Source organism: Ctenocephalides felis, unplaced genomic scaffold, assembly GCF_003426905.1.
Source record: "Ctenocephalides felis isolate EL2017-DRISC unplaced genomic scaffold, ASM342690v1 CF-g0.4_SCAFFOLD_03571, whole genome shotgun sequence".
Taxonomy (NCBI): domain Eukaryota; kingdom Metazoa; phylum Arthropoda; class Insecta; order Siphonaptera; family Pulicidae; genus Ctenocephalides; species Ctenocephalides felis.
Window position 1 is genome coordinate 39,731,840 of NW_020539725.1, and position 27,497 is coordinate 39,759,336.

At 28.6% G+C, this 27,497-nt stretch overlaps 1 protein-coding gene across 1 annotated transcript; it reads right to left on the reverse strand.

Annotated features, from left to right (window-relative positions):
- Nucleotides 1–24,818: 24,818 nt before the first annotated feature.
- On the reverse strand, nt 24,819–26,059 carry LOC113386023 (PC-esterase domain-containing protein 1B-like). The gene is made up of 2 exons (XM_026623834.1): nt 25,150–26,059; nt 24,819–24,856 (listed from the first exon to the last, which is right to left on the reverse strand). The coding sequence occupies exons 1-2, from the start codon at nt 26,057–26,059 to the stop codon at nt 24,819–24,821; spliced, it is 948 nt and encodes a 315-aa protein (XP_026479619.1).
- Nucleotides 26,060–27,497: the final 1,438 nt, after the last annotated feature.

Consider the following 27,497-nt stretch of genomic DNA (forward strand, 5'->3'; position numbering starts at 1 on the left):
TTGAAATAACTTAGTCAGTATTTATAAGAAATTATTTATAAGTGAATAGTTAAGATTATATCATTATCAATAAAATTTTGTTAATATTATAACGAATGTGAAAACAACTTTTGAGTTTCCCAACAAGCCTATTTAGAATACAATCCCTTTACGGCTGACAATTGTAAATTTCCCAAATTTATTAAATGCCCTTAACTGGACAGTTGTAAATAAAATAGAGAATAAGATTTAAAAAAAATCTCTTGTCAATATATAATATGATTATATATAATATGATTCATAAGATTGCGCCATGAGTAGGCGCGAAACCTAAACAACTCAGCAACGAATATATCCCATATTTAACTCTGCTTGTGGGAAACCTAGAAGCATTCTGCCACTCACTATATCAGAGATTTATATCAAACACGGTTTTGATAATGTCTATCCGTCGTTTCAGCAGCTTCACCAGATTAAAAATAATTCTCTCACAATATTTTAAATAGTACAAATCTCGGCGGCAATATAAAACCCTCTACGAAGAGAAGAATTTTAAAAGCAGTAGTAACGTAAGTGATAGTAAGAGCTCGAAGAAAAAAATTAATCTATGAATAATATTAATCCATTGCTAACGATTGAGAAATTTTAATCAATGGTAATATCATTGACTTTAATCAGAATCCTTTATATAATGGGTTGGTCATGGTCCTGCGTAAAGCTCAAGTTTCGTGCTACATCTTCATACACCCACCTTGTTTTAAAATAATGAACCACAATACGAAATAAATGTTGTCTTTTGTTTCGTACATTTAATGATCTTAATAGTGCAAACAAAACGGAAAAGAGCTGTGCAAACTGAAACTGCTTGAACAGAGGGATAATGCATGAGTCTTTGTGTTTTCAAAAGTAGTGTCAACTACGAGAAAATGTAAAAGAAACTTCTGAAGCATCCAGTTAAATTCTTTTTTCAAAGGCAAAACATTCAACTAAACATTTATATAACAATGCTCATTATCTGAAATGTACTATTGTTACAAAACAGTCTTTTACATGCCAATTGACAAAGCAAACAGGCGTCGACAGCTCGAACGCCTCTTTCGAGTAGCATGTGTACGTGCTCAATCCCCCTTTGCGAGTTATTTGTGAATTCGCACAATGGGAAACGCGTATAAATTGATTAAAAGTCAATATTTATATACACGAACAAAGGCCGCAGCCTTTCTGCCTCAGAGTATCGTTCTTCTTTAATGTAAACAAAATGAAAATGAGAATTTTCTACGGTAGAAAATCGGTTAAGGTATTTATAGACATCCATAAATGTGACACAAGCAACCTTGAATTAGGAAGTATTTGAAGCAGCACCTATAGAAATAGATTTGGAATAAGAAGAAAACGAGGTACTGCAAAGAGTTTGTAAGAAATTTACTTGAGAAAAAAGTCAGTGAAAGTTTAGTAAATTCAATATTTTGCTAGCTTTAGTAATTTAGTTTTAAAGTTCACGTAAGCCACTCGAACGTAATGATTTTCGTTATGTATTAAAAAAAATATAGGGGATAGAGACAATCAGTATAACTAGTAATAAGCGTTTTTCAACAGAATCTTAAACGTTATAAACATATTTTTTGTCTCGATTGAGCATGTAAAACATTCTGCATAATATTGTAGAACTGTGTAGATGGCTTTTTCGCAAGTAATATAAAATTAATCTATTATAAAATTTTAGTTTACGTCATTATTATTGACTAATTTAAAAATTTTAGATATCTTATTTGGTTTCAAATTTATCAATCTTTGATAATGTGTAGCAAGTTTTGTAATTGCTAAATTGTTTAAATAGTTATCTTGATTAATGTAAAAAAAATCACACCTATGGTTAGTTGAAACAATGCTTTGGATAGTTGTAACATACAAAGCTTATAATATTTAAGCTAAACTCATAACCGCCCATAGTATCAAATAATATGTTAACATAATTTTGATTGAAAATGTACTAGTCAGCGCCCGAAAAATCATTTTATGTGATTGCTAATTACTAAAATCAATATAAAACATTAAACCAAATCATGGTTCACTATAATATACTATCTATAATACTACATTTTTTATTAAATATAAAAAAATGTAATGTATTCTAAATTACTATATAGAATATATTATACTTTTTTATAATCTATATCTGTAAAATATTTCCTAAATATTGTTACTAAACTCATCATATAAAAACGGGATTAAAAATGCAAAATAAATGCTGGATGTATAATTTAAGCTTAAATTGGTTATTTACTTCACATTTTAATATCAATGTGCTCTTTATGAATTAATTCTTCATAACTTCTAATTTAATTAAGCCTCCAATTACTATACAAAAACATTCCCATTCAAATTCCATACACGTAACGCTCTTTCATCTATATTTAGCACTTCAATCTTCCTGAAAATAGTGTGAAAAGAATGTGTCACACAAGATCAAACGATTTTGCAACCCAATCACACACCTGGCCGGATTGGAAATCCCTTCAGCTTCCATTGTCTGGCGCGGTCATATTTTTTGGAGGCTACGTGCTGCGAATTCGCAAAAACAAATTGACGCTATTAGTGCGCGGCGTCCCGGCCGTTAGGTGCTCCACTAATCACGTCGTTTCACTCACACCGGGGCCCTTTTAGAAAAAGAGGCCGTCCAAAACTTATTCACATTATTAATTGAATCAAGAGATTTATTTGCCAATAAGCCTGCATTAAAACATAAGTATAGCTCGCCATTTATCTCAAATTAGTAACTTTTGTTCAATTACACACTGTTATCAACATCAAATATTTTTTAAGCTATTACATTTTTTTATAAATAAACTGTCTAAAACCTTCTTAATACAATAATATGCTGAACCAGGAAGTTTTTGGGTCTTTTAAAATTTGAAAACTATAATAAATTAAGGAATCACTTTCCTTATGTTAATTATCTTTTATTACCTTATACCAGTAATCTTCATATCTTTTTACAAACCGTATGATCCAGTTTCACTGAAACTGAATATTGCACACATTTGATTAAGATTTTCTTTTCAATTCGTCACAAAACCTGAATAAAGGAATATTTTTTGTGATCAAATATTTTAGAATTTTATTAATGAATAAATGGAAAAAAATGAATGAGAAAATAAATTAATAATTTATAATATTTCATTATAATAATACAGATTGAAAGACAGGTTCATCACTTGAGTTAAATTCTTCAACTCGATACAAGTTGTAAAAGCCTATTCTTGAATGAAACTATTGCTCCTATTACTCCCTAATAGTAAAATGAGAAATAGAAAACAAAACATGGTAATACGTGCATTATTTTTCGAGAACAGTGCTCTATATATTCTATTGAGTTTTACCTACAAACATATTTTTCACTATATTTTTCAGTAAAAATCGATATCAAGTTCTCCGAAAAAACATATTCGAGGGCAAGAAATCATAACCACTACATCCTTACTCCAATAAATCGCAAGGTTATAGAAATTCATCCATATGCGCAACATTATGCTCTTTTGCAACTTTATGGTTTAGGAACCTATAACGTGGCACAAGCAAAATTTATATTGCCAAACATATTTAAACAATATATCAAACGTTGAACAAATACAATATATTAAGGATTATATAACACGGATTGAAATAACTATATATATATATATATATATATATATATATATAGTGTCAGCTGAGCTAATATAACGGCACTGAACTCCTAGTTTTTACTGATTTATGGTCAATTGTATCAGTTAGATAAACGTAGCTTCATAGATAAACAAGTATAAATGCGTATGTATGCGTATAATATGCGTAGCTTGGTTAGGCCGAAACATAAGCATACCAGTATGATTGTTATACAACAATTATATAAAAACTCTGCTCTTTAAGGACGGATAATATAAAAGACTAAAGTGTGATTTCTCTTACATATACGATTTCTTCAATCAATTTCAATTTTTTTGCCTTTCTTTGTTTGCTAGAATTCTCTAAGAAGTAGATTTCGGCAATTTCTTGGTTTTTCATTTTCGGTTTTACCTAATTGGCGAAAAAGATAGGAAAGAAGCTGAATGTCCTATCAAAACGATACAAAGTTGATTGTATTGAGGATTAAATTCTCTTCTAGTTGAACCTAAAGAACCTTAAAAAAAGTAATAATTAAACAACTATTTGAACAATCCAAAGCGATTTTTTTATCATAAAACATGTTTTTTTTTGAGTTGCGAAAAATTGGTGAATTTCTCACTTTGTTCTGGATTTTTTAGGTTCAACTAAAATTTATACTATTGAAAATATAAATTTATTTTAGTTTTTTTTTGTTTCGGGTAGAAATTTTTTGCCATCCTTCCCGCCAATCGACACATGCATGCTCGTGGCGCCTCGGCAAAATACTTAAATATTTCAATGAAAAAATTTGAGAAGAATGTTGAAATATATACCAATAAAACCTGAAAGTTTCGTTTCAATTAAATATTTATTTCTTTCCCTAAAAATTCATCAAAAAAGCGATTTTGAAACCTTTAAAGCTAAGGTGACCATGCGTTCCGGATTGGATGGGCCAGTCCCGATTTTCCGCCTTGCTCCTCAGCTTTTTCTAAAAGCAATATTTGTTCCGGTTTTGGGTGTTTTGTTCCGGATTGTCTAGGATTTTTAAAAATGTTTTGATTGTTAATATTCTTTTAAATATATTTCAACTAAAAATTTGAACCGAAAATTGTGCATATAAATTTCAGCTCACCAACACCACCCCCCGCTCCCCCGCTCTCGGACACATTATAATCCGTCTAGGATTTCATGCAAAAACTATGATCACCTTACTAAAGCAAGCTTTCCCCTTAAGTATATTGGATAGCACGGATCATGCGATAACTTAGTCAATTCAAATACATATGAAAAAATCTATTAATTAGCTCTCGCCCTAATGCAATGTGGAGAAATAAAGCTCTTTCGGTCCGGGATGCGACTCAGCTGAACGGCGAATGTAGCGGACATGCCGCTTAATGCGGCGATGCTTTATTTTTATTGCAGCGCACGCGGTGCTGACCGACATACGTTTACTGCCTCCAGCAACATTCCGTCTAAGACCGACCAACATTAACGGGTTTATATGTTTAAGCTTCAAAGTAAACAGACGCATATACACAAGACTATATCAATACGTATATACGTATATATTAGGGTGGTCATTAATATGGACATTTTCGAATTTCCTTGCTCCCAAGGGCTCAAATGGTTCCAAACTGATAAGAAACAATTATCTGAAAGTTTTAGCTCTTAATATTGTCTTTTAGATAGAGCACAATTCAATCTAAGTTTTGTATGGAAATAGCATGAAAAAATTTTCAAAATTTTTGCAGAGCGTCGAATTTTCAATAAAAAATGACACGAATTTTCACTTTTAATTCATTTGTCGCTAAGTTATACCTAAAAAAAATTATTTTTAATTTTCAAAATTTTTTCTATGCTATTTTCATACGAATTGCGTGCTATCTAAAAGTTAATATTAAGAGCTAAAACTTTCAGAGAATTGTTTTTTATCAATTTGGAACCATTTGAGCCCTTGCGAGCAAGGAAATGCGAAAATGTCCATATTAAGGACCACCCTGGTATATATATATATATATATATATATATATATATATATAAATATATCAATGTACATGAGTAGAGTTTAAATTATTGTAACGCCCAATCAATAATAATTGTATGAATGTTTTATGAATTTATTTGATAACCATGAGTGCACTATAGTAATCATTTGTTTGACATCACAAACAATAAATAACAGAAATCAACGAGTTTAACAATTATTAAAGCATCGCAAATATTTTCCATAAAGGGACAACATATATGCAACTAATTATTAGAGTATAATATAGCAATGACCACTCACTTAATTAACTTCAAAATTCTATCAAAATCCATTTTGTTTATAATTTTTTTTTAAATTTAATTTTATTCTGCCATTTGTATATATCTTATATATAAAATTCTTCTGTAACAATGTAAGTTTCATATTTCCTCCTAAACTATAATTCGGATTTTCATGAATCTTCCTGAAGTTTGTTCGGAAAATTTTTTAGAATGTTTTGATTCATAGAAATATAGTTAAATTGTAGAAATAAATAGAAAAAATTACAAAAAACCGCTTATCATTGTTTGCCCTTGAAAATATTTGAAGCTTAGTTTGACATTAAAAACAATTGAGGACTGTCATTTGCCAAACATTTCTATTCACTTATAGGCTAAGGCGATATTAGAATATAATAAATTCATAATTATGAATAAGGAAAATGTAATGTCTACATTATTAATGCCGAAAAGCAGCTGAGATGTGCCAAAAATTAAATTAATATAAGATGCAAATAATATAACATGCATTTGACAAGTGATGCAGTCTGCGCATGCGTCTGACGTGCGCGTGGTTTGCTTTTGCTTGCAATAATTTTGTTTGCGCACTTTGCGAACAAATTCGCCGTACAAATTTGCGCAAAGGAGACGAACCATAAGTGATTGCGCTCGAAAATATTCAATTTGCAGTAGTTTTGCCTTACTATACTAAGTCACAATACAAAAAAAAAATTTTTACAAGTTTCATTGTGTCAAAAATTCATATGTTTGTCATTGGGTACGGAATATTTACTCAATGGAGCGCTTTGGGTCTGAAATTTTTACTATTTTCCAATTCGTTTGGAATTTTGGAACTAGGTTCATCTTACTCTTCAGAAGTGAAAACAATTTAGACTCCTTTACCACTTCTCGGGTGGATGACATTTCTTTTCAGTGGTGTAATTTTACTTTTTTCAAAATAACGTTGGGTATCGATAAAAAAACTAATTATACGAGAAAAATATTTAATAATGTTTTTCAAAAAAGGAAATACTTTTCAAGTTACTGGCTACTGAATATTTGTTTCTTTTTTGCGTTTTTCATCATTTTTTGCTAACACCTTCAAAAATATACATTTTAACGAAAATCATGTAATGAACAGAATTATATCAATTAAAATCTTAATAAATCGTTATTTTATAGTGTTTTAGGAACATTATTAGGCTAGATATGAAAATGGGTTTTTATAGTGCTCAAAATAAGCTTTAAAATGAGTACTTATGCGTGTAAAATGAGTGAGCTATCATGCAGATAAAGGACGCATGCAATGTTTTTTTTTTCATTTAAATCAAATACTTTGAGTGCCATATCCACCAAAATTAAAAATAATCGTATTCAATCTAGAATTAACTTGGTTTAAGAGATCTTGATGGATTCTAGAAAATACCACAACTTTAGTACAAATGATTCTCAAAAAACTCATGATTTCATGAAAAACAAAACATTTAAAAGAAAACAACCAATTTCTCATCATAATACCTCTGAAAGAATACGTATAAAAGTATATATATATATATATATATATATATATATATATATAAGAAAATTCGAGGTATTTTTCTGACTAATTATTATTGTTTATTATTTTTTCGTTACACAAATATTGATAGATGTATGATTAATTAAGGGGCTGTCCAACCAGAGGTCTTTCGAGCCTCTTAACTTCGCCGTTTTACGATAAGAGAAGTTACGGTAAAATTAATGATAGAGAAAGTTGTAGCTCATTTAATCACCTTTAAAATAGTGTATTACAAGTTCTGATAAAATCAGAATTAAAAGAGTAATAATCCAATTAATGCTGTGGATGGTGACGGAGTGCAAATTGTTAAAAACATTGAAATTAAGATAAAGATTAGCCTATTTCCAAAATATCAAGTAAATTGGAGCACAGTAAAAAAATTCACAGAGCAATAATTTTGTTGATTGTAAGTTGAATAGAGCACATGTGAACAGGATTTGACAAATTAATTCACTTCAAATATAAACTTAAGCAATAATGTATATTGATTTATTGGAGAAAAAATGTAATTTAGATATTAAAATTACTAAAAGCCAGTTAAAATATGGTATGAAATTATAAAAATTATAGGCAACATTATTGAAGCATATATTTTGGGTAAAAAAATAGAAGGTGATATTGCACCTTTGCCGCGAATGCTATATATTAATTCTTTCTGAATTTGTTGTACTTTTTAAAAGATTTCAATTTTCAACACGTGTATCTTATGCTGTGACATAAATCACAAAGGCAGACGATAATTTTTAGTGTCATAAATTTGGAAAATCGATGTTTTAGTCGTGAATAAACAAAAAATCATTCATTTATACATCCACATCTACAGGTATGACTAAAAATACTATATAACCCTTAAATGCAATAAAATAAATTGAGCTATTGGAAATAAATATGTTCTATAAATCGCAGTGTATAATTTTTAATATACAATTTTATTGAACATTTTTTAATATTTGTTAAATGAATAATTAAAGTGTTAACTGTGGGAATTGAGAACAATCATTTTATTTGAAATAGTTCTACATTCAACATCACTCATATATTGGTGTAAATAGTAATTTAAAAAACAGTAATTATTATTTTTAACTAAGCAGTAAATATTAGTATAAAAAATTGAAAAATTGTAGACATGAGTACAGAACAACGTCTGTCGGGTCAGCTAGTATATATATATAATTACATATACCAGAGAATGCTGACCAGTCGTTTACAGTTGATATTTATGAATTCGTTGTTTATAAAAATTCACTTTGTAATTTGTATATAATATATGGCTTATTTATGGTAATGTAGCTATATAACTGTATAGAACGATTCTCCTCAATCCGTTGTCTAAACAAATCTTTTTTAAAGTACAGGTCTTTTGAGTAAAGAAAATTATTATTGTGATTTAAAATATTCTTGAGCTGATTTATTTAGTTTATATTTTGGAATTGGAATTGGAATTATTTCAATTTTAACTGATATAAAATCAGGCAAATAAATAACCAGTAGAAAATAAGTATTTTATTAATCTGTTTTTTATAATTTAAATTAAAATTCAATTAGTATTTAGTAGTCATCGTTGTCCTTGTTCGGAATATTTTGGCCAATGTCAGCTCGAGTACGTCTGCGAGCACTAATGAACTCAAAGGGCTGTCGCCAACGCCCAGACAAATTCCACAATTTGATAAATTAATTCGGTTCTATTTATACATCTTAAATTGGAGAATCAATAGAGAAAAATAGTTTAAGATCGTGGAACATTGTATTCATTTTTAATATGTCGGACCGGGTCCGACAAAAGACAGGAAAAATATATCATTTACTTTGCAAAATGCTAATAAAATATACACGATTTATAGGGTAGACCAGGGCTAAAAGGTCCACTACCAACATCTCAAAAACAAAGAAAATTAGGAAGTTTTTAACAGCAATATTTGAAAGTAGAGGGCAAAAGATGTGTAACCAGTCATAGTCTTAAATCAGACAAAATTACTATCACAATATAAACGACCACAATGTAAATTTTGAAACGAAAGCATTTTTTTTCGTTTTTTGTCTTTTTATTTTTGAGCACGGTTGTTTAGTTTATGACAATAAAATATAATTTTTAAGTATACTTAATATAATTGTTTTATAAAATGTATCAATATTTTTAAGTTAGATTCAATAGTTGTATTTCTGTAACCACTAGAATAGTTCCCATGTAGTTTGGATGAGAAAAACAACCTAAATTTTTTTAATTGCGAAGTGTAAACAATAAGAAGCTTGTTAATAAAAATATAAAATAAGTAAAAAAAGCTATTTTATAAAAGATAAATCAAATTATTAGTTATTCCAACTTTGATGAAAAATTCTTCTGATAAAGTCTCATATGAAGGTTGTAAATTGTAACCAATGCGATAAAAAATTTATAAAAAACTTCATAAAAATGTGCCCATATTAAGCAGGTGTTCATTATCTTGTAATAATTGTATTTCATTATCCAATGAATCTGATTATAATGAAATAAATAGAACTATCTATTTTTATCTGATCTAGCCCCCTGATCTGATTTAGCCCCCTGAATGTCCCTTTTTATCTCGCCTATGAAATGAAAGTGATCCCATGTTAAATTTTTGAAAAATAATAATAAAGCATAATTTTATGTTATTTGTTTTGATGTATACTGTAGAGTCTCGTTTATCCAGATCTCAGTTATACGGATTCGCGATTATCCGGACTACCGGTATAGTATATATAGTATATGTATAGTATATGTATATACCTACAATTCGAATTTTTGCATGATTAATGCTGCAGTTTAGTATACATATGTATGTAAAGCAATCTGAGAAAATATAAGGTTGTCAAATATCTCCCTTCCGCCTTTTTGTATTATAAACCAATAGCAAAAAAGCGGAAGGGAGATATTTGACAACCTAATATATATACATACATAAGGAAGTTTCTATTTCCTAATAAACATTATTTTTGTTAATATCTATGTGTATATTTGTTATTTTTAATAAATACACAACATTATTTTTCATATATTTAATTATCCGAATTTTTGATTATCCGAATACCTCTCGACAACAATTAGTGCGGTAAATCGAGGTTCTACTGTAGTTGGTTTGGTTTGTATAATATAATTGCTAAAAGTCAAATTGCACTTTTGTGCCCCTTCCTACCCTATATAAATATTAAACCCTTCTAAGTAAACGTAATTCCACTGTAGCAAGTTATATTTACCTGAACATCAAAAATAGTAAATTTTAATTAAAATCCGAAACGCAATTAAAACCCGGCATTAAATCTAAGACAAATTACACCGCCAAAACTTTGAACTTTAAGCAGTTAATCGAATCTCGTAATTACTTGCCGCATCCGTTTATTAATTTCCCAAAATCATCTCCGTTATTTGATTAGCGCGGCTGGCTGATACAAATCCATCCAGGCTCATTTCATACCCATGTACTTACAGTCGATAACGTCGCCCTGGCAACCGCAGGTGTGCCAGTTACGCCCGTTATTCAGAGACTCTTTTGTTTTTTTTTCTGTTTCGTGTCATTCTTTCACGGGAAATTGTGATTAATTAAATTGTCGACCATTAAAGAGGATGGTTCGTCATCGAAATAAAAATTTCCATAATGGGAAACTGGCGAAAATATAATTGCAAGTAACAGGTAATATTCACGCTTAAATAGAAAGACATAAATGAAGAGTAAAAGTTCTTATAGTGCAAATTGACAAAAATTGGTTTAGAAGCTTTTACATTCAATTTAATCAACTACCACTCTTAACGCTAGATTTACGGATGTTGATTGTATACCTATTTTTACTCAAGTGAACTAATTTGGCTCATACAAAAAATTGAATTTTTTTGAAAACAAATAAGTTCAAGTTAATTTGAATGGAATGTTTATTATCAAAAAATTAAAAATAGACATACTTGTATGTATCAATGTATATAGTCATTTAAATTTTCATTGAGTCAAATTGGCTCGGGTCCGTAAATATATTGTTAAACGTACCAACTTTTATTACTAAATAATTGTTTTATAATTTTACTGTAATGATTTACTTGATCTAAAACATATAGAAATTTGTCTAGTCTTAGAATTCAGAATTGATGTAAATTACTACTCAATGAACTTTCATTGGGCTAGTGATTACTAGCTTCTTTAATAAAACAATGAAAGTATTATGTTGAATAAATCCTTATTTTATTAGGAATGCTCTCATGTCCTCATTTTTATAAAATTGTTCTCTATTTAATTTTGTTTAAGTAACATTAGGTATAGTTGTAAATGTTTCAGCACGATTGTTATCAGGTTTAGGATTATAGAAATATACTAAGAAGTATAAAAAATATATGTCTAGAATAAATTATTGATGTAATTAATGTTCAAGAATTAGAGATTAGACAATTTTATTTATAAATGTTTTCCCTATGATAACATTACCCAAGTTTATAAAAATTTAAATATTCTGAATTTATCATTTGGATTTAGTTTAAATTTATATTTTAAGAACATTTTGATTTTTTTGACTCTACTTAGAACATTTTTCAAGAAATTTAAGATATATTGCAATATTGACCAAAAATTATGTATTAACTAATATGAGCAAGTAACTCAAGTACAAATCTTTACCATTCAATGAAATGAGGTAATGTTGTAAGTTTTTGTTATTTCTAGAACATGGTGGAGAAATCTTTATAAAACTATATTGTTATCTATTTTTTTTTAAATCTGTTTTAACCCTTCCCACTCGCGAATTGGAGAACTAATACGTATTCGGCATCCGAGTGGAAAGGGTAAATATTAACGATCTTACACAACTACTTGATTATATATTGTTTTAGTCCTGAATTCTCTATTTCAAGAGAAATTCTATATTTTCACTATTTATTACTTGTAAAAATTATTAGCCCAATTTATATAAAAAAAAATTTTAGCTTAAATTGAAAGATGAATTTTAGTTTATAAACGTATTATATGCGATGGATATTGATGGTATATACTTCCAATTATTAATTTAAAAAAATTAAAACAATTTATCGATAAGTCATATTTAACTATCTATGTCAAGTCAGACTCATATATAGTCGCAAGATACGTAAAACATATAAAAATTGTAACTTTAAATATAAAATTCTCTTTGCCTCATGAAATCATGTTGTGGACAAATAAAAGAAGTCTTGTAAATTGTATAAGAATCTACCAACATTTCAAACGCCGCAGGTGAACAATATGTCAGAATTTGCTGCTTTGTGAGAATTAAGTACATGGAAATATCACAACTGTTTTATGTCATATTTATGAAAGTAAATTTCATACACATCTGCATGTTGGAACTATTGTACTATCATGCTATTGTGAAGAATAAAAGTCACGGATTCCTAATTTTTTTACATTTACTAGAACATTTTAGAACAAGAAATCGATGAGAAGTTAAATGGATGAGAAATCAAATTATACTATTTATAAGCACTTAAACAAAGATTTGATGAAAAGTAACTTAAATTAAAAATAAAAGTTTTAAAACGGTGTTATTAAAAGGTTTGACATTTACATAGTTTATTTTAGTCGTACTGGAAGTGGGTACTAAATGTTATCTAAATATTTAATTTTCCTCTATAAATTATGTAGAAAAGAAGATATAGCTATATTATTTTTGTCAGACGGGTTCTATGTTGTTAAATACTTCATGGTTGATATGACTTCACATATAAACTTTGGGTTTTTATCAGTTTTGTTCGTCGATATCATCTTAATGCCTTTCCGATGCATCATGACTTCAATAGCGTTTCAAATAGCGATCGCTCGAGGCAGAAATTCCGTAATAAAGTTATAAAACTATGCATAAAATAACAGCTATAAAGGTTGAATTACCGGAAATATTTGAATTGCGAATGCTACGAGGGAATTAACTTTTATGGATTATGCATTTAACTTTTTTAATTATTAATTTTAATACAAAATTCATCTTTCAATTTATTTATTTCCGTGAAACAATATATATTAAGTCAGATTTTTTGAAAGAATGTTTTAAAATAATCAAAAAGTCAAATGCTTAAAGATCATAGTCGCAGATCAATTTCAATAGTTAAGAAATTTCTCCACTAAAAGTGGATACTGCGCACGACAGTTGAATAGATTTGAAATATGTTTTTGCAAAAAAATGAATAATATAGAATGAATTGGCAAAGTTACAAAAGTTGATATAAGTACTGCAATATAAGATCAATACTGTAGTTATTGATTGCATATTGTGAAAAGAATTCCGGATGCATGAACCACTACAAAAAATAAAAAGCTTGAAGAAAGAAAGCTTTGAAAAAAGCACAAAATATGAATAAATATAAAAGTCTTGTTATGTAGATTTACAATAATGAACCAAAGAAAAAATGGTCAAAATTTATGTTTTGTGTAGATGCGCTATATATAATTTATTTAAAAATAAAATATATAATTTGAGCCAAGTTTTTTAAAAAAAACATGTATAATTTTTTAGATGAACCATTTTTCTAAATGAAATTCATATAATTTTTCAAAATTGATAATAGTTTCAGCAGCATGTATTTAAAATCCATTTTAAAATATTCAAGACGACGAACGTCTAAATTAAATCTGAATAAAGAATAAATACGCGGAACTAAAGCTGTTGAGATAGAAGTTTTATTTGAAAAATCCCGCTTCGAATTATAATTCTTGTACAAATGCATAGTTTGAATAAAATAAATGTTTTATCACAAAATATGTTTGTGCGGTGGAAAATATCAGCATTGTCTCCATATTTAATTACAAATTTAATCAAACTCTGAATCCGCGATTTATCTAATCTAGCGGATTTGGCTCATATATAATATAAAGAGCAACACATAATATAAATATAACATGTTGTGATACCACATGGGTAACGACTAGATTTTTTAATCACTGTTCTTATTTATGAAATCATATTCTCAAATGCGATTCAGGTATCATTACTATTAAAAACGAACTAGAATTAAAATCTAGATATTGGAACAAAATCTGAATCTTGCTGAACTCTAGAGCAGATGTTGCTTATGTTCTTATTGCAGCTTTGCTTATATTTTATGGATTCAAATAAAATCATTGTTGAATTTTTGCTATTTCTATATCCCGTAAGGTACTATAATAAAATCGCCAAAAATCGAAGATGATATCGTTATTTCATTTTAAAATTTTATTATAGAGATCATGAGCATGCAGCCTTATGAAGTTTGTTAGCCAAGCAAGTAAATATAGCGCTTCTTCCGACGCGTTTAATTAATGAGATGCTGTAGACACTTCTTTCAGAATAAAAGAAATAACCGTAATGAATTGTACGTTTAAAAGAATTTCCCGAGGCCATACATTTTATTCGTCTATAGACGCACATTATTCAGAAAAAATATATGAAGAGCAAAATCAGAATTAAAAGAATCGTGGTAAAGAATAGAGAAAGTAATGATAAATTTTACATCATTTCTTTTATAAAGTGCATTCATTAATTTCAAAGCAAATTAATAACATTATACCAATATTGTATTCATAAAGAGATTAGATCTTATTATACTATAAGCTTAAACAATGTTAGAAAAGTAAAGTTTGGCAAATGATTTTTATTTTTAAATGAGTAAAAATTCAACAATGTAAGTTATTTTAACGTAAATTTGAGATTACAATTTGTTCGTTTAATGTATAATACAGAAACTCTATCAATTTGCTCTTAATCGCTATACCACACATCACGAGGTATAATTTAATCAGTGTGCAATATCCAACGTCGAAATGTGAATTTTGATCAACAAAGTTATTATCAAACATGAACATCGATGATCATGAATTTATAATAAAATATTCAATATTTTATTCAATCTATGCAGTATTCATTTATTTTTTAAATCCTCAAATATTAAACCGATATAATGCTTGCTATAAAATGAATATATGATAAAAATTGTATGTTGATCCTGATATTTACTAATTTATTTATTTTTATTTATGAAAATAAATGAATTTTGATCATCAAAGTTAAAACCAAACATCGACATCAATGATATGTGATAAAATATTAATTATTTGTAACCAATCTGTGCAGTGTTTTATATTCGCTTATTTTTTCAATCCTATCATATACATAAAACGCTTATAAACGACATAAAACTGGTGGTGTGTATGGGATCGTGAATTAAAGCAAATTGCTGGAACTTCCCATACCGGAAGGAAATGTTCGAGGAATATTGAATGTTTTCAAATAGATTATTATAAATACTGGAACTTTGTCTAATATTTATAAGAATTATATAAATGGAATTCCAAAGTTGAAAATATTTGTTTAAAGTATACTAGAACTTAAGTCAGAATTACAATTAAAATCTGAATTATGTTCGATATACAAAAAGAATATTTAAAAAAATGAAAACAAAAATTAAAACATAATTTGTTTTTTCCAAAAGCAATTATTTTTTTTAAAACAAGCAGAAAGTTCTTTGAATCATTCAAATCGAACGCTTAGTTCTCTCAAAAACCGTCATTTTTTGCACTTCTAGCTCCGTATTTCCAAAACCGCTGGACCTGCCTCTGCCAAAAACTAATCACCATTTCTCATTGTCATTACGAATTGAATGTTTGTTAGATAATTCAAATCGAATACTCCGTTCTCTCAAAAACTTGATTTGTATTTTCTGCACTCTTTGCTCTATATTTGCCCGTAACTCCGATAATGGCCTGCTTTTGTCAAAAACTAATCAGCACATCTCCCTATCAATAGAAATCGAATGTTTTTTTAACCATTCTAATCGGTTGATTCGTGCGCCCGAAAACGTGGTCGAAAAATTGTATCCATACATGCACACACACACATCCATTTTTTCTGAGGTATGCCAAAATGTTCAGAAACCTTCAAAACGTGAAGAAATGTAAAAATTTTCAATTTCGATTATGACAGTGACCTTTATCCTTATATTTGTATCAAATTTCCTAAATGAAATTTCCGTTTTGTATAGAAATAATGACATCTGAGTAAATAATCCCAATTTGACCAGCGTCAAAAGCATATATCAAAGAAGAGTATCAAAATACGACAATATTTCTTCGAGCGGAAACAAATAAGAAAATTGATCCGATAACGTAATAATCTGGCAAATATATGTCTTTGAATATCGACCATATAATTCTCCGTGTAACCTTAGACGCAAATACGAGGTCGCGAAGTGTTTCGGGTATATACAACACAGTAACCCTATTTTCGCTTTATATTCAACGTAATAGATAATACTCTAAAACAACATTAAGTTCAAGCGTCACCATAGCTTATATTCAACTAATTTTGCCTATATTATATATACTCATTATATATTTATATACATATTGTGGTTTTCCGTAGCGTAGCGGTTCAGCGTCTTACCGTGTATCTACTAAATCCTGGGCAAAACCCGCGCTTAGACTACTGCATAATATCATACAGTAGTGTTGTCTATTTTAAAAATACAGACCAAAAATATATTTCCTAAAAAATAGAGCATTTGAATATTATCGTATAAAATGGCAATGTACAATTTCTCACAATATACATGTCTGTATTGTGCTGAGATAGGCCCCAATACACATGCCTATATTTGGGACCTATCTCAGTTCTTGGATACTAAAAATATATGTACTATTACTATGTACTATATATATATATATATATATGCATACGGTAGAAAAGCACAAAGTTCCAATTTGACTTTGAGCAATTATATTGTGAAAACTAAATAAATTATATCTAAACTAACAACACATATCAAACAAACAACTATTTGTCTATTTTCAGTAAAACGTCCAGCTCATTCATCATTGTAGAATTGTATTGCTGTTTTGCAAGTGATGGCCACAATATATATATTTTTTGACTATATATCAAAAATGGTCCAGAAAAGTGAAGTGAAATTTAGATATTATAAATTCTCCTTCAGGAAGTTAGAAATACTACTACAAAACTACGAACATACATCTAAATTTAGTAGATGTGAATACCAATCTTAAACAGAATTAAAAAAAATGAGTTTGCTCGGTTATATATATATATATATATATATATATATATATCGTCATCTATTCAATTATACGTAATGATATTGTTATATTTATTATTCATAATTTATTCTATACAAAATCACGACATCAAGTAAATTAAGTTTACTATAGTTTCCACGATTCCCGATAACATATTTTTTTAAAAGTTTATAGTGCAGTACAAACCGCTCGCTTAATGCAAATAAAAGTTTGTAAAAATGTACTGAACTTTATATTAAAAAGTTTGTAATGCATTCAACTTTGTTGCAAAAGTTGCATAGTTGAGAAATACTAAAACTATCAAATACACCCAAGGAAAAAATATCAGCAATAAAATGTCTAAACCAATACATACTTGACATTGATTGAACGAACTTTCGAAGTTATTTTTAAATTTGTTTGCGTTAAGTACTATAGTACATATATTCATATTTGTAATTAAAAATTTAAATAACACTTATCATGAGGTTCGAACGGAGCACAAAGGTGCGATTTGAGTTTAAGTAAAACCTACATTACAACACGTATCAAACAAACATCGGTCTATATTCAGTAAAATTCCAAGTTAATTGCTTAAATGTGTTTTCTAAAATTTGTTATCTGTCCCTTTTTACCTCATAAGCAAGGTAAAATGGGACAACCGGGAGGCAAGTAAATCCAATGTATAATTTTTAATTTTAAATGGTTTTTACGATATAATAGGTACAACGTTCAACCAAAGCAAAATATAAATTTTATGAGCTTATTCTTCTTAAAGATAACATTGTACATAACCCCATTTAGTCAGAAATATTCATCAGCAGACTTGAAATAACTGATTATATTAATTTAATTAATATTTTGCAAAATTGTTTTCTTAACCGAATTTACTTTTTCATTGCGAATAGGGTAGAGCGGACCTTTAAGACCCGCTCTGCCTTATTTAAATATTTACTCGGAGTTTTTTAATATATATTAGCGTTTAAAAAATTGTCGAATATAATAGTAGAAAAGAACTTGTCAAAATTTGAAAAGGTAAGTTACATAAAATAGTCTAAGTAAAATTTTAGCATATGCATATAAAATATTTGGAAATTTTTACTTTTACTTGATTGAATGCCATAAATATTTAAATGTCATATATAACACTAAAGTACAATATTAATTAATTACATATAAAGGGTATGAGCGCATTGCCATACAGAATCGGCCCCACCCTGGTATTTAAATAATTTATACGCCATTTTATAGGTCTAAATGACAAAAACAAATATACCAATTTTCAACTTTGTACCTCATCTTATGGCCGAAATATCATTGAAAATATGCCAAAGTAGCCCCTTCTTTCAAACTCACATTTTCGCGTAACCATAAAAGATATCGAAAATATTTTTGCGTGATTCTATTCACATTGACTCAGACCATATTATGTAGAACAATCGATGCCAAAAAATTGTTTATTATTAGCTGAAAAAGATAAAATAATTTTCCAATTGGTGTTTTCGTGCAGTGCGTTTAGTTGGACCACTTTCTAATTAGCGTTATTCGAAAGCCTAAAATTTCTTCTTTAAGTACTGCAAATATTTAATAATTAATAAAATATTAATTAACAAATTATTAATTATTAATTTAATAAATTCAATTTATATTTTTATTACGAATAGGGTAGAGCGGACCTTTACGCCCCGCTTTACCCAATTTAAATATTAACTCATTTTTGAATATAATAGCATTTTAAAATTCCGTCTGGTAATTAGGAAAAAACTTGTCAAAATTCACTGAAAAGAGTAAGTTACATAAAATAGTCTACATTAAAGTTTAGCATATGTATATACAATTTTTGAAAGCTCAAGAAGATTTTTGAAAGCTCAACAACATTCAATTCCAACACTAAAAGTGCGATATTAATTAATTACATATGATCTCACTTTTCAAATGTAAGCAGAAATGACCAGTTTCTCTATGAAAACATTATTCAAAAAACCTGGATTTTTTTCAAATTACTAGTAGAAAGATAAATTTATCCATCTAATATTTGTTCCATCAGTTTGCCTTAAGTTCTATCAGTTAGCCTCCACCAAAAACATTCTTATTTTAGTATTTTTCCATAATACTATGTACCAATTTTTTATTTGCCATTTCTCTATATAACGCTCACAATGGAATAATAAATTTAATCAAATGCGACTCGTACGGTAGAAAATGGCGCTTTAAAAAATTCTATTACCCCGTGCGAGTGCCTCCCGGGGAGTGATACGGAACCGTAAACTGAACATGTATCCCCGGCGTGCATATTTTAGCGAAACTTTCGAACATGCGAAAGCTGAACGATGCTTATATGAAAGCCATCCTGTCGTTTTTGGTTTGTTGTTCAGTTTTCGAACCGATATTCGATTAGCACGGAATATTGGAGTATAATTGCCTTTGCATTACAGTTGCTCAATTATTTGCACAACATGGGTTAGGCAGATAAAAGGGATTTCGGAATGTTTGCTTTTCGAGAAAGCATCAATGACTAATTAGTGACAATTTCATTAGAATAAAGTGCACTTCTATGATACAGATAATTTACATATTCACTCATACACATATGTATATTATATCTCTACCTATATGAGCTAACCATAAAATTTATATAGCTGTATGAACTAATGGTACAAATTGAAAATGATATTACATTGTGATACTCTGGATTATTAAGTTTAAATAAATGCGAAATATAAAATTAACATCAATTAAAATAACAATTTTAACTTCAAAATTTATAATAATTGTATAGGCTCTCAATCTCATTATTTAAAAAAAGTAAATTTATCAATACAATTTGTAACAATAGTCTGCATACAAAATATTTAATTCGAATCAATTTGTTTATTGAAAAGACAGATTCAAAATAACTATTTTATATGAGCTCATCATTAGCAAATTGTTGTATTTCAGAAATGTTTAATTTTTTTATATAACCTTTATAAAAAAATTAATATAAATGCCAGAATAAATTACTGAAAAAACGATAATTTCACTAAAACAAGGTACCTATATAAATAAGAATTTTAATTAATTCATATATGTATACTAGCAAACCGGGCGAACTCAGTTTCATCTTATGTATGGTTTCATTTTATGTAACATTTTATTTGGTGATTACAAGATGAAGAAAAAAATTGCCTATTTTTTTCTTTTTTTGCGCAATTTCACAGTGAACACAATGCCGGTTTATCACATGAAATTAACTGAGCGGAGAACAATGAGTAGCTATCAAACAAATGAGTAGCGGTCAAACAAAAAATATTAGTTTCCAGTACATGCTAAGTATCAGAGATGACGCTGTATGTGTTTTCCGATTTTCTGTTGAAATCTTTTTCAATTCTCTTTGCTATAAACTTCACGGAGTCCGAGACCTTTCCAACGAATGCAAAATCATCGAAATCGGTTCGTACGTTCTGGAGTTATATCGTCAGGAAGGAAAACCCGACTTATTTTTATATAATAGATATATATATATATATATATATGTGTGTGTGTGTGTGTGTGTGGTGTGTGTTTTTACCACAAAATTCGTCTTACTCATATACTCGTCGTTTAAAGTCGTTCTGAATCGTTTGAGAAAAAAGCATATGTTTGTTTGTATGTTATCCAATTTTTTACTTTTCTTCCACGTTTTCTCAGAAATGGATACACCGATTTGAAAAATATTAAAAGCCATTTTCGAAATAAACAGTTGAAAATTTTAATTTAGTAGCTAAATCTTAATTAATATTTAAAGAAGTCAATTATTCGCACGTGAGGTTCATGCAGTTTGCTTAAGGTAAAATTACTTACATCTAGTTTTTAATATTTTATGACAGTCTATGATAAACGATTAAATAAACAGTCGGTGACGAGGACAGATGAATTAAAAAAAAAACTAAATAAGAAGTAATATTACAGATAATAATTCATTTATATCGCATGACCCGATATCAATCTACACTTATATTATGCATATGCAGCTATACATCATACGTAACACATGCAAATTTTCAATGTATTTTTATATAAAAAGTTTAAGTAAATTTTTAACAGCTGTCAAACTCAAGGAAGCTGCGTCATGAAATGCGAAATATCCAGAAAATATTAAATATTTCAGCAAAGTAAGCAAGATCGACCTTCTTCTAGTAAATATTCCGAGATCCGAGCTAAGTTTCCGCGGCCTGAGCGAAGAGAAGGCAAAGTTTTGCAAATTGTCGTGTCATATCATAAAAGACTTCCTATGCGACAGATATTTTTTTCATATTCTGCATACGTAACTCTTGAAGTATTATTATCAAAAGGACGGTTTCTAAAGCAAGGATTCTTGAATAAATATAATACAGATAATGCTGAAAGCAGAATATAGTTTTATGAAAAAACATAGTGGCTATTTTAAATATTTCAAATGTTGAATGTTTTTATTTCTGCAATGGAAGGTTTATTTTAAAAAATCAACCGTAGCTGAATTTTTATTTTCAATATAGAAAAATAATAAATTGAAACATGTATATGGTATATATACATGCATGTGTATATATAGATTATAAATAGATGTTTGTGTTATTAAGAGTGGATCGAATATTAATTAATATTTCATAAATAACTAAATTATAAACGTTTCGAAACCGTGATTTGTGTCTTCATCAGTGTAAAAATTATCCAGCCAAAAATGCATTCAGATCTTCAGAACGGTGTGACGAAAAATTGTTAGTTTTAAATTGTTTCTATAAACTCCATAAATAAACACAATACTACACAAACAAATTTATAAATAAATAAATATATATCGTGCTGATATTCTGCCTTCATGGGTATCGATCAAGTCCAATTCTTCATTATATCATATATTGCAATATTTCTTTTCCGGTATCAAATATCAAATGAATTTATTATTATTTACTCATTTAGAAGTCTAAATTAACAAGTAATAAAAAGAAATGATTAGCCTACTATTTGTTAATTAATGCATAATAATATGGTTTAATGAATAATAGCCTATTAATGTCAGAATCAAAAACTAAAACAAACATTGAATGTTTCTTCTAAAACACCTTCTCTAATGCCAGTTATGCTCAAATATTATTCAAATCAAATTTGTGGAACACATTGAAAAATTTTTGAAAAAGGGGCCACTTTGGCATATTTTCAATGATATCTCGGCCATAAGGTGAGATACAAAGTTTAAGTTTGGTATATCGGATGTTTTCAAATTGACCTTCAAAATGGCGTATAAATTATTGGTTAGCCGATTATGTATGGCAATGCGCCCACACCCTTGCGCGTCGTGACTATTATGTACTCGACTTGCAGACCCATGCAACCGTCAGAATGGGCTGGCTTTTTACATATGCTTTCTGAGCAGTTAAAAGAATACACCCTCAAAATTTGAGCCTTGTGGGATCAAGTTATGATAAATTTTTTTTGACGTTATAACAAATTGAAGGGATGATGACGCAATCGCGAAATGACTGCCAAAATGGTACTTTCTTAATGAGTCGATAATAAAATATCATTAAAAAAAACTTATAGCTCTGAGAAAACAGGTTAGTCAAATAGTTTACTGGCTCTTAGACTATAAGAAAGTCGCTTGCTGGAATCGCTTTCTTTTAAATTTATCCAGTTGGATTAATTTTTAATTAAAATATTATGCGGTCTAAAAGAATTTTTACCACCTATACGCCTGATAATATTTTTCTTATATATTTAACCATGATCAGCACAATCTAGCCTTCCAATATTATTATTTCACAACATGAAACAAATTGGTCTTCCTTTCTCATACGTTCGTGTTCAGATTTTCGCGCGGAAAGGATAACCAATTTTCTGTACTCGTTACTTATTCAGTTATCAGTTATGAGTAACCATAAAATTTTAATATAGGGTTATATATGCTGACCTCAAAAAAGATTTAAATAATTCAGAGCTGATCTTCGCCCTGAACTAGTGCCTTTGCTGAAATCCCTAGCAAAAGTTTTATGAACTTGGGTTGAATAACAAATCAGGTATTTGAAATAAAATGTGCGCAACAGATTCAAGAAAGTCTAAAACTTGAGTAAAGAAGTGAAGACAAAATCAATTAATGTTACATTTGATTGAATCACTTATTATAGAAGTCCTCAAAAAATTGTCAGTGCTGGTGTGCGACATATATTTTTCAATAAAATCTTATAATTTCTGTCGTTTCCTGGTTCAAGTGCAACGAATTCCTGCAACGCTTTTTCATGTCTGTTGAATTCCCTCTTGGTTGAAGGGTGTAATATATTCAGAATCAAAAATCTATAAAGTGCTCCACTTGTGACTTAAGAGCATTCTTCATGTTATCTTTAAATATTCCGAAGTTCGGTATTCTCAGCACAGTATTTGAGTACGAGTACTTCTTGTTTGCACTGATACTACATGTTCAATAAATCGGAGGAAATGGGCGACGAACATGATAAAAATTCGGTTTATAACTCTTCATGCCATGTCATTTGCCGACTGAGACAATAAACGGAATTGAATTATTGGGAAAATAAAATATTAATATTATCTTTATACATTTTTATGTATGCGTCTATAATAAATTGTTTACAAATAATTCCCTTTATCAAGCAGATTTTTTTTTTGTCCAGGATTGGCCGGAACAGTCCCGATTTTCCGCCTTTCGTCTTTTGTAAAAGCAATATTTGTCCCGGTTTTAGGTGTTTTGTCCCGGTTTTTAAAAAATGTTTTGATTGCCAATATATTTTTAAATATATTTCAAATAGAAAATTTGAACCGAAAAAAGTGCATATAAGTTTTCAGCTTATCAACACCCCCACCCCCTCCTGCTCTCAAACACATTCTAATCCGTCCCGGATTTCATGCAAAAAAATATGGTCACCTTAAACTTAACCCAATTATTTTTATTCGTTTTGAAAGCTATTATATTTAATACAGCAGTTTTTGGGTTTCGTGCATTTAAAAATCATAGAAACAGAGTTCTGATAATATTTTACTTTTCTACTATAGAATAAAAATAGGTATTATAAATTGATTGAGTGCCACAATTGGTTTGAATAAAAGTGTTGATACAAAAATATCTAAACGCAAGATAAAGTTTCCAAATTTAATTATTCAGAACTATCTAGAAACAATAATTATATTCGAACAATCCAATAAAAAGCACCATTATTTTGTGTAGAATTTATTGATATTATTAGTGTACGCGTTAAAATATGTTAATAATATAAAAATAATGATTCTATGATTCTAAACTAATATCTAAAATCCAAACTATCTCGAACTATACAAGTACACAAACATTGAGATGGTATTGAAAATATAAAAATAAGTTTCGAAAAACAAATAAACAATTCTAAAAATTATTTTAACACTATAAAATAATATATAAAATTTTATAAATTTATAATTTAATTTCTTCCAATGTGTAGCTTCACAGTTTTGTTTCCTAAGGGATCATAGATTTTCATTGGTAATATTTTGTGAATTTGTTCATATTCTTTGATCTACGTTTATCATCTTCAGCTTGATTTTTTAATACAATTTCTCGTACAATATTTTTAATACAATATCCACTACGCAGATAATATTTTTTAAAAGTTGTTTTACATTTTGTTGTTGAATTTGTATTATTATCAAATTTGTAGTCGTCCAATTCTTTTGTTGTAGTTTTCCGTTGCCAATTTCGTTTTTCATTATTTTCATATAGTTTTCTCTGGTTGCGATCATAAGGTTTCCTACGTATTCTTTCGTTCCTTGATAACCGTTCTTTGACTTTTTTCTCTTCTTTATCCTTAGACAACTCTAAATTAATATCCGATGAAGGTGGATTTATCATAACATTATTCATGTTAATACAATGTTGCAAAGCCAAATTTGAAACTCTTCTAGGCAGTTTATGGTTCCAGGACAAAGCAAGATGCGTTAACACTAAATTCGTGACAAATCGTACTGCAACAGGCTTCCAATGAACTCCATCAGGGTTTCTCAATAAAAACTGTGTTTTAAAATAATGATATAAATCTAAAACATCATATCCATTCGTTGTCGCTACGTTTTTAGCTAAAATATTAGCTTCCATAATGTCAAACTGTAAAGAATGCTTTAAAAATTCTATTTGTTCTACTAGAAATGCTGGTCGACTTTTGGTAGAAACTGGTAAAGTTGATGTCCAAATTACAATGCACTGTTTTGGTAAACATTGTCGAAATTTCTGAAAAAGTTTCACCAAATTACCTTTATAAATATCGACGCCATTGGGTCCCCATCTGGTTATGTCCCATAAACACGAATTGATAATTATTACATCAGGGTGGATAATTTTCTTATTACATTGATTCAGAAAATGATCTAGTGTATCACACCAACACTTAGTGATAAAGCAATATTTCACATAAATATTCTGAAGATTATACTCCCTTTCTTCAACAAAGTCTCTGCCGGCAGTCAAAGTACTTTTTTTCACCAGCTTGTCGCGCATACAACTTGGATCTAACTTTCTTCTCATTGTCGTATTATTGATTAAAGTTCCTCGTTCTATCAAACATATGAGGTCTTTATAAAAAGCCCTCATATTTGAGGAGCCGAATAAATAAATCTTTTTGCCTCTAAGCAGCATTGAGGCATCACGTCTTGAAAATATATCCGCCATTTTATAAAACAGATATAAATATATATAAATATATTATCTTTAGTAAAAATATATTATCTTCAGTAAAATTATGTAACTAGTTTTTGTTTTTAAAATGAAAAGTGCGAATACTAGTTGAAACGATATTTTATTTATTCTAAAACAAAAATGTAAATCAATCATTGTCAAAATATTTTTATTACATACTTAGAAAGGTATATAACTAAACGATATAAAAATTGCAATTAATTTTGTTGCTGGTTCAATTTAAATTATCTGATGTTTCAGTAAGTTGGTATTGTTTAATTTCTAAATAAAGTGATGATAGGAACAGATAGGTTAGAGTTAGAGTATAACTGCCTGACTGAGATGTAACTGAATAATAATATGTTAATAAAAAATGCTAGAACATTTTATTTTATAAATAAATAATAACTATTATTTATTTATAATTTACTTATAAAATAAAGTGTTCCAGAATTTTTTATTAACATAATATTATTATTCACATCTCAGTCAGGCAGTTATATTCTAACCTATCTCTTACTATTATCACAAATTAATAAAATTAATAAACAAAACATTGTGAAATGATTGAAGCCGAGAAACAGTTTTAACAAAGAATATTTGCCTTAAGATAATTTTTAATAATAATGATCATGTCAATAATAATAATAATAATATGGGTGGAGAGAAAGGTTCTAAGTCTTTGCGCAGAACCACCTGTATATTTTTCTCAAACTGTTTTTAATTCAAATGGCATTGTGTTTAGTAAAAAAAACTACTAATAATAATTTTTGTATTTAAGAGTATAAGGTACATAAATATTTTTACCATTTTCACTTTTCAATATTTCATATTTCATTTGTGGGTATAATATTTATGCATCATAACAGATGTTATATTTATTCCACAAAATTTTGTTTAATAATTGTTTCATTCAGATAATGATTGTTGTGAAAAAACTAGAATTAGTATAGTTAGGTATTAATATCGCTAGTAAACTATGTTTTATTGATTTGGGGTGTTTTGTCAAAATTCAAAGTACGATTTTTGGAACTAGAACATTAGTACTAGATTTACAGGGTGACCTAGACATCAAGGCAAAACGGCGTAAAACCGTTTTATTCAATAATAAAATTATCAAGTATTTTAACATTTTACAATCCTGGTTAAATAGTCCAACTTTTGATGAAACTTGCCAGCAAACTTTAGTATATTTTTTTTAAAGGAGAGCCTCTCAAAGTCGAGTGATTTTAAAGAATTTAATTTCATAGTTCAACAAAAAGTCTTAATTCTTGAAAACTTGGGCCAGTTGTATTAATGTTTTGATTGTGGTCCTAGAAATGTTATCGCAGTTCAGGTTCCAGAGTTTAAATGAACAAAATTAGTTAAAATTAACCACAGTAACCTGAAAAATGTCATAGTATCACGAAAGCTCTAGGTCGCACTTAAAAGC